The sequence below is a fragment of the Ursus maritimus genome, unplaced genomic scaffold (genome assembly GCF_017311325.1).
Source record: "Ursus maritimus isolate PB19 unplaced genomic scaffold, ASM1731132v1 scaffold_26, whole genome shotgun sequence".
NCBI classification, from domain to species: Eukaryota; Metazoa; Chordata; class Mammalia; order Carnivora; family Ursidae; genus Ursus; species Ursus maritimus.
This window is the reverse complement of record NW_024425119.1, coordinates 39,584,098-39,593,257: the sequence shown is the minus strand read 5'-3', so window position 1 is coordinate 39,593,257 and position 9,160 is coordinate 39,584,098. Positions and strand designations below refer to the sequence as shown.

Below are 9,160 nucleotides of genomic sequence, written 5' to 3'. Positions count from 1 at the left end.
GGATTCCCTACCTCCTAATATCCTTCATTGTCAATTTCCTCACTACCCAAGTTTCTGTCCTCACTTCTACAATTCAGCTACCAAATTTGAAATGTATCTTTGAATCTCCCTTTCTAAAAGCCCCTGGGACTGTTCCATAAAGTCGTCAGTTATGTCTAAAAATGAGGCCTAGTAGGCCCTTTCAACAGCTCCGGTGTTCAATGCTCAGGTACTACTCTTTGAATGACTGAAATACTTTTGCTTCCAACATCTGGCACCTTAGTTTAACGAACAAGTCATTACAATAAACCAAATAAAACCAGTCTGTTTTCTAAACCTTGCTTCCTCCACATTATCAGGTAAGTAAAGAATGCACTGCCTTCAAAGGAACTGAGAAGAGAAAAAGGCAAAACTCACTGACAAATTGTGGCAACATGAGAATAATCAGCTGAGCTATCCAGACCAGAAATTTCTGCATCTCATGGTGCTTCATCTTTAAAACTGTACAGACTTCTTAAGTCTTAGGGTTCATCCAAATTAAGGCAAGCCTCCTTTCCCGTGCCCATGTTGCTTGGTTTCCGAGCCGGCGCCCGCCCCCCGCCCAGGCCCTGGCAGCCATGCGCCGCGGACTGCAGCACCAGAGCTCGCTGTCCGCAGGCGCGGCGGACCCCGCCCCGCAGGGCCGGCGCGGGGAGGGGGCTCTGGGCCAGGAGCCCGCCTCTGCGGCGGCCGAGCCGGGCGCCGAGTGGGCGCGCCGGGCCGGGGGAGGGGCCCGCGGCCGAGGCACCGCCTGGGCCCGCCCGCCCCTCCCCGGACCGCTACTTAAGTGGCTCCGGCACCGCCTCCGCCTCAGTGCGTTACTTACCTCGACTCTTAGCTTGTCGGGGACGGTAACCGGGACCCGGTGTCTGCTGCTGTCGCCTGCGCCTGCTAACCCGTAGCCACCATGGTGAGTGGGCCGGTCAGGGCGCCGCCCTCGCTCTGGAAAACCGGGAGAAGCGAGCCGGGCGGTCTCGGGGGGGCCGTTAGCCAGGGATCAGCGCTCTGGTTTTGGAAGGCGAAAAGCGAGGCGAGAGGCGAGGGTGGAAGTAGTGAGGATGGTTGGGGCCCAAAATGGGGGACCGCTGCGTTTTCTTCTCGGACTCTGGGAGGGCATGGCCGGGCATCGGCTCCCAGACCGTGGTTGGGGCTCTCAATTAGCCCTTACCTCTTGGGCGCGGCGACCCGAGACCCTACGGTCTTTTCCCGCGCGTTCCCATCCCCCTTTCCTTCCCCCGCTTTTGGCGGGCGCGCGCGCGAGCTCTCCACGCCCTCACTTCCTCCTCTGCCAGAAACGCGGAGGCGGGAAGGAGCCCGACACAAAAGCGCAGGCGCGACCGTTACCTTCCCGCCAGGGAGCGGCGGGAGACCGCCCCTGCAGTCTGCGCGTGCGCGTCAAGGCGCTGCGGCTCTACCACTGTAGGGCGTTGTCTTCTGTGAGCCTTGAGTTTTGGGGGCGGAGGGGAGGTTTAACGAGAATAGTAAGATGAATGTAGAGAACGGGTCTTTGCCAGTGTGCTGCACTACGCCACATTATTAGGACAATTAGCTCCCGACAGCTTCTAGAGGCCATCTGCCCTTCCTTGGTCTAAGTTAGGAATGCGCATAGGAGCAGGTGGTGGCGGTGAGGGATTTTGAGGGAACAGAAATCGGATCTTGGTCCAGATCTGGGCCGCCTATAATCCCCTGCTGTGCCCTGACAGATGTGAAGGTTGAGCCCCGTGCCTGGCGGAGCAGATGATGGCTGGCCATGGCAGGCGCCTCTGCAGACGTGGCTGCTGCGTGTCTCTGCAGCTGCGCGTTCCCGCTGGCCGCAGAGGGGCGCGGGCGCGCGCACACCCTGAATTGCTCATTCATCCTGTGCCGCAAAGCCCCGCCCTTTGTCCCTGCGGCCAGACATTTCCTCTGCACTCTTCTGGCCACGTGCTTCCTGTGATGGTAGCTGCCCGGAAATCTGGCCACCTAGTCTAAAATGGAATTCTGAGGCCTGAGCACTGGATGAATGGCCTCCCTATCTTCGTCTTCCAAAGGAGGAACTGTGACTAAGCTCTCTTAGTCTGGAAAGAGACCTTCCCAATTTAGATAGGGAAAAGAAATTCATTAAAAGCTATGCAGATCAAAAGTATAGTGATTATCCCCTAGAAGCGTATTACATTTTAAATAGTTTTAGAAGGGGAAGTTTGTAAGATTGATTACAGAAATTATTTTGTTCTGCTTTACAGTCATTACTAGATTAGTTTAATATTGATTTTCTTTTTTTAATCTACTTTTTCACAGCGTGAGTGTATCTCCATCCACGTCGGACAGGCTGGTGTCCAGATCGGCAATGCCTGCTGGGAGCTCTATTGCCTGGAACACGGCATTCAGCCCGATGGCCAGATGCCAAGTGACAAGACCATCGGGGGAGGGGATGACTCCTTCAACACCTTCTTCAGTGAGACGGGCGCTGGCAAGCATGTGCCCAGGGCTGTGTTTGTAGACCTGGAACCCACAGTCATTGGTGAGTTGGCTTCAGTAACCCCAGTGAGCGCCCGGGGGTCTGGGACAGGGGGTCTGTCTTGAGGCTCCATGGACACCCTGGGGTCGAGCAGGCTTGTGCAGGCGGTGAGTGATGGGCGGCTGCTTTGTTTTCCTTTTCCAGATGAAGTTCGCACTGGCACCTACCGCCAGCTCTTCCACCCTGAGCAGCTCATCACAGGCAAGGAAGATGCTGCCAACAACTACGCCCGTGGGCACTACACCATTGGCAAGGAGATCATTGACCTCGTCTTGGACCGAATCCGGAAGCTGGTATGTTTATTCTCAAGAACAAAGTAAACAGTGATCCTAAGAAAGACATTTGAAATCTGTTCTTTTCATCTCAAACACAGAATTAAAATGTAATAGAGCGAGGTAAACTATTCCTTTATGGGTTTTTTTTTAATTAAGAAATGCTTAGTAATTCTAGGAAGGTCTACATGTATTTAAAAGCATTTCTTGTCAAAATAAGATCTATATTCTTGGAATTGTATGAAAAGTAAAAGTATATTTACTTATATATTGCAAAGAGCAATAATATATTAATATGTTTTCTCTCTTCCTTTTTTCCAACAGGCTGACCAGTGCACAGGTCTTCAGGGCTTCTTGGTTTTCCACAGCTTTGGAGGGGGAACTGGTTCCGGGTTCACCTCCCTGCTGATGGAACGTCTCTCTGTCGATTATGGCAAGAAGTCCAAGCTGGAGTTCTCCATTTACCCAGCCCCCCAGGTTTCCACAGCTGTAGTTGAGCCCTACAACTCCATCCTCACTACCCACACCACCCTGGAGCACTCTGATTGTGCCTTCATGGTAGACAACGAGGCCATCTATGACATCTGTCGTAGAAACCTCGATATTGAACGCCCAACCTACACTAACCTTAACCGCCTTATTAGCCAGATTGTGTCCTCCATCACTGCTTCCCTCAGATTTGATGGAGCCCTGAATGTTGATCTGACAGAATTCCAGACCAACCTGGTGCCCTATCCCCGCATCCACTTCCCTCTGGCCACCTATGCCCCCGTCATCTCTGCTGAGAAAGCCTACCATGAACAGCTTTCTGTAGCAGAGATCACCAACGCATGCTTTGAGCCAGCCAACCAGATGGTGAAATGTGACCCTCGCCATGGTAAATACATGGCTTGCTGCCTGTTGTACCGTGGCGATGTGGTTCCCAAAGATGTCAATGCTGCCATTGCCACCATCAAGACCAAGCGCAGCATCCAGTTCGTGGACTGGTGCCCCACCGGCTTCAAAGTGGGCATTAATTACCAGCCTCCCACTGTGGTACCTGGCGGAGACCTGGCCAAAGTGCAGCGGGCTGTGTGTATGCTGAGCAACACCACAGCCATCGCTGAGGCCTGGGCTCGCCTGGACCACAAGTTTGACCTGATGTATGCCAAGCGTGCCTTTGTTCACTGGTATGTGGGGGAGGGCATGGAGGAAGGAGAGTTTTCTGAGGCCCGTGAGGACATGGCTGCCCTGGAGAAGGATTATGAGGAGGTTGGTGTGGATTCTGTTGAAGGAGAGGGTGAGGAAGAAGGAGAGGAATACTGATTACCGTTCCTTTCAGCCCTGCAGCATGTCACACTCAGAGCTTAAGCTTCAACATTAGCTGACAGGCATTAAAGCTCTCTGGTTAGATTGTCTTCACTTCTAACTGTGATCATGTCTTTTCCATGTGTACCTGTCGCATTTTTCCATCATGTCTCAAAGTAAAGGCTTTAAGAAAGATTGACTCTGTGCTTTTTCTAAATTGCTTTCTCCAATTCAGGATGTGCTACCACTCATCTATATCTGAAAGACAGCAGGGTGGTAATACCAAGGATCCCATTTCCTATGTAGCCACCTCTGGGGAAAAGGGAGCACAGTGGACTAGAAAAACAGGAGAGCTGGATTTCTTTTTTTAAGATTTTATTTATTTATTTGACATCCAGCAAGAGAGGGAACGCAGGCAGGAGGAGTGGGAGAGGAAGAAGCAGGCTCCCAGCAGAGGAGCCTGATGTGGGGCTCAATCCCAGGACTCTCAGATCACGCCGTGAGCCAAAGGCAGAGGCTTAACTACTAAGCCACCCAAGGCGCCCCAGGAAAGCTGGATTCTGACACTGATCTGTTAATATCACCTCAACCAGTGTTAGACTCTAGATCAAAGGGAGCTTAGGAAAATGTTCGTCCAGAGATAATCTATCTTTTGAAATTATTGGTTAATTAATTACTAATGACTTAGGTGTAGGAACTTTTAAATGTCCTACAAATCCATGGCTGCTGACCTATCAACGTAACTAAAAATTTAAAAGTGACCCTTCTACAGGAAAACAGATGGCTGAGAAACTTCTGAGCACGATGAGGTAAAAGCTGCAGGATCATGATTACTGTGAACAAAAGTCCTGATAGAAAATCAAATAAGCTGTGGGTTTTAAAAATAGCGATAGGCCTTGGATGTTTGTGGAAGAGCACTGCTTTACAAGAGGGTGAAGTGGCAACATTTGTACAGGTTAGGTTAAGATTTTACAATTTAGGGCACTTGGCATAGTTTACATTCTTTCATATAGTTTGGCTACGTAGAAAGGACTATGTAGGAGATAGGCAAACAGGATGCAAATAGAGTGTCTTACCGCAAAGAAAATGCACATTTGCAATGCAGAAGTACAGGGACTTAAGGTCTGTTGAAGATGTTGATCCTTGGTTTAAAAAGTATGGAATACTAAAGTTTTCCAGTTTTTTTTTTTCCCCTTACAAATTTACAAAATAGTTCTCAGCTCCTGAAAGAAACAATCTGGATTGTCAGATATTTCAGAGAAAGTGCTGTTGGGTAGCATTGCAGGCTGAGCACAGCAACACAAATGGAGCCAACACAGGACCCAGGGGAAGGCAGAAGCCAGGGCTGTGAAGTGCTACGGGGAACCCTAAACTGAATTAGCAACCAAATGGGGACTGAAGGTTTTGAACTAGTGCTGAACTCGAAGAAAGTCAGTCGAGACATGTCTGAAAACCCTCTGATGTGTCCCTCTCCTGTGAAACAAGAGGGAAAGGTAGCTAGGCTAGAGCCCGGGAAACAGGGGCAAAGTAATGCAGAGAAGAGCTTGCTTTTCAGGACAACGTCCTGGGTGCCTGAGATCAGGGAAGCACATACTCAGTGTACACAGCGTGCCATGTGCGTTTTCAGAGTTCCGAGGCACAAGGAGGGACAGGATCAAGAAGCCAACATTTCAACTGCATCTGATGTTTTGTTTTTTAGCTTTTTTAAAGATTTTATTTATTTGACACACTGGGGGGGGGGGGCAGGGAGCAAGCACAATCAAGGGGAGCACCAGGCTCCCCACTGAGCAAGGAGCCCTATGTGGGACTCAATCCCAGGATCCTGGGATCACAACCCAAACTGAAGGCAGACACTTAACTGACTGAACCACCCAGAGCCCCCTGATGTTTTATTTTGGTTGGATTTTGTGTGTGTTTGTTGGGACAGAGGACTGTAGTTTTAAGATTAATTTGTAGTAAACAAAGCAAAATATAAGATGACAGGCTGGTGCGAGGTACATAGTTGTTTGCAATTTTATTACCTATTGTCACATAACAAACTGTACCAAGACTCTGTGTTTTAAGACAATATATGTGTATTACCTCAGGCAGTTTCTTTTTTTTTTTTTTTTTAAGATTTTATTTATTTATTTGACAGAGAGACGGCCAGTGAAAGGGGGAACACAAGCAGGGGGAGTGGGAGAGGAAGAAGCAGGCTCCCAGAGGATGAGACCTCAGGCAGTTTCTGAGGGTCAGGAATTCGGGAGTGGTTTAGCTGGCTAGCGCTGTCTCAGGATTTCTCATAAGGTTGCAGTCAAGATGTTGACTGAGGCTACAGTCCCCACGTGCTTCTCTGGGACTAGAGGATTCCCTTCCAAGGCAGTTCACTCACCTGCCTTGCAAGTTAGTGCTGGTTGTCGGCAGGTGGCCTTAGTTCACACGTGGACCTCTTTCCAATACGGCCACTTGAGTGTCTTCAGAACATGGGGGGAGGCTTCCCCCAGAGTGAGTGATCCAAGAGAGGGAAGTTGGAAACCGCAATGTTAAGACTTAACCTTGAAAGTCACACTCTCTAATTTCTACAATATCCCATTAATTACACGTCATTCCTGTTTAATCTGGGAGGAAACAACACATTGACAGGAGGCAAAAATCAGTGGGAGTTACATACAAACCCCTAAGGTTTAAATGTTTCTATAGGATAGAACAATATTGGTTATATTATCCTTCCCCCCCCCCCCAGTGTGCTTGATATATTTCATTTTTTAAAAAGGAGGAAACCTTGGTGCCTGGCTGGCTCAGTCAGAGGAGCATGTGACTCTTGATCTCCAGATTGTGAGTTCGAGCCCCACGTTGGGTACACAGATTACCTAAAAATAAAATCTTAAAAAAATAAATAAATGAAAGGGAGGAAACCTGTAATTTAGAAAGGTTTTCCATTTTCTACAGTTTGAACTCAAATTTCAACATATGTGGTTGTCTTTATTTAAGCTATCTTTAGAAGAGACACCTCCTATCTACCTTTGTCCTGAACTATCCAATACTCTTTATACTCTAATTATTTGGTTATTGATCCAACTGGCTGCTTGAATTCAGTATTCCCTCTGTCCCCTCTGTTCCTAATCATCTTATATGCAACATGATGACCAGTAGTTACGAATAGTCAAAACCTTTGGTGACATGAAATATCAAGTGTGGGACTGGGGTGGGGAGGAGGGGCTGCCTATAATGAAATGCCAAGGCAGCCAGGAAATGCCATGAAGCATTCCTTTGGGGGCACTGGGGTCTGATTATATATCTGCCCTGGCAGCAAGCACAATTCCTGCTAATGATTAACGGCCCACCAACTGCTCTAATGGAAGTAAAAATAAGGATTATTTGTTTCCCTCTTAGGATAGATTACTATTCTATTCAATACAAACATCAAACCTGAGGGTTTTGTAAAAACATATTCACTTTCTTTTCAGGCCCAGGTCTCTTTAAGCACCTCATGAGTTGAATTTCAGGGTAGAGAGGCCTAGGAAGCAGATTGAGACACTTGAGGTTTTGTTGTCATTAGTCAGGCTCTCTTAACCTCCTAGGCCTATCCCCCCCCCCTTTTTCTTTTTTAAGATGTCATGTATTTATTTGACAAAGAGAGAGGGAACACAAGCAGGAAAAGTGGGAGAAGCAAGCTTCCCACTGAGCAGGGAGTCTGATGTGGGGCTCGATCCAAGGACCCTGGGATCATGACCTCAGCCCAAGGCAGATGCTTAATGACTGAGCCACCCAGGTGCCCTGGCCTAGCTTCCCTTTTGCACTCCAGATTCTCATTCTGCCTTTCTCAAAAGAGGGTGGTGAATAGGACAATCAAGTCTAGAAGGACTTGAAGCTTAGCGATGTGCATCTAAGCTTAGGAGATGAGGGATAGGGCACCCCAGGACTTGACAGTTCTACTCAGTGAGACACCAAAGCCACTGCCAAAGAAAAATGAGCCATTTATTTAGAAAAGAAATAGAAATAAGTAAAACTCAAGGAGGGTTTACTTAGAGATGGCGAGGATGCTGCTGCTGCTGCTGCTGCTGCTGCTAATTAACCTTAGTACATCAAGACTTCCTGGGGCACCTGGGTGGCACAGTGGTTAAGCATCTGCCTTCGGCTCAGGGTGTGATCCCGGTGTTATGGGATCGAGCCCCACATCAGGCTCTTCTGCTGTGAGCCTGCTTCTTCCTCTCCCACTCCCCCTGCTTGTGTTCCCTCTCTCACTGGCTGTCTCTCTCTCTGTCGAATGAATAAATAAAATCTTTAAAAAAAAAAAAAAAGACTTCCAATTTACACCCACCGACCCACCTTTTTTTTAAACACCAGAATGCTTAAATGCCTTTACAATGCAGCATTCTTAACCTCCTTGAGATAACCTTAAAATGAGAGGAGCCCAGTGCCTCCTTTTTTTTTTTTTTTTTTACACAAATGACATTTAATTGGCAGGGAAGAAGGGAAGTGATACTACAGCCCTGTGTCCTGCCTTGTAGGACCAAGGGCCTTAAATATTGCCTGCCAAAAGATCAGAAGGAATAGGAGTCTTTCAGCTCTATGGAGGACCAAGTACATGCTCAGATTGAGGCTTGAATGAGAGAGGAGAAGGCATTTTCCCCTCCCGATCCCATCAAATTCCTGGCAAATTCCTTAATGCCCTGCAGATGGCACCACTGACAACGAGTTCTCTGCCCAGAAGAGCAGAGCTCAGATTTGTGAACTCTGCCCTGTCACCTTGGAGCTGAGCCTAAAAGATATATAACAAACAGGAAGTAACTGACTTGGCATCTCTGGCTTGTCGTTTTTTTGTTCTGTCCATTCCTAGAGGCAGCTAAGCCTCATGTGGGGCCATTATGAATCAGGCAGCCACAGGATTTAGGAACTCCCATACCCAAGTTCTTAACTTCAGCTCCTGCCTCTACTCCCCAGGGTGGGATGGGTATAAAAACATGGTCTTGGGGTCAACATGTAGTAAGGGAGATTGCCAGATCAATCTGAACTCATTATTGACACAAAGTCAGTAACCACCTGATGATGTGGAAATTATCATGTAGATACTGGTATCTTTGTGTTGTGAGGCCCAGTGACTTCC

At 48.2% G+C, this 9,160-nt stretch overlaps 1 protein-coding gene across 1 annotated transcript; it reads left to right on the top strand.

Annotated features, from left to right (window-relative positions):
• The first annotated feature begins 779 nt into the window (after nucleotides 1-779).
• On the top strand, nucleotides 780-4,273 carry TUBA1B (tubulin alpha 1b). The gene is made up of 4 exons (XM_008704542.2): nucleotides 780-928; nucleotides 2,296-2,518; nucleotides 2,660-2,808; nucleotides 3,112-4,273. The coding sequence occupies exons 1-4, from the start codon at nucleotides 926-928 to the stop codon at nucleotides 4,090-4,092; spliced, it is 1,356 nt and encodes a 451-aa protein (XP_008702764.1). The 5' UTR covers nucleotides 780-925; the 3' UTR covers nucleotides 4,093-4,273.
• The last annotated feature ends 4,887 nt before the right edge of the window (nucleotides 4,274-9,160 follow it).

What these genes read in the sequence shown, in the direction of transcription:
- TUBA1B (XM_008704542.2), top strand. An exon ending in CCTGGAACCCACAGTCATTG is followed by an intron (nt 2,519 to 2,659) that starts GTGAGTTGGCTT and finishes TTCCTTTTCCAG; the next exon opens with ATGAAGTTCGCACTGGCACC. An exon ending in TGGACCGAATCCGGAAGCTG is followed by an intron (nt 2,809 to 3,111) that starts GTATGTTTATTC and finishes TTTTTCCAACAG; the next exon opens with GCTGACCAGTGCACAGGTCT.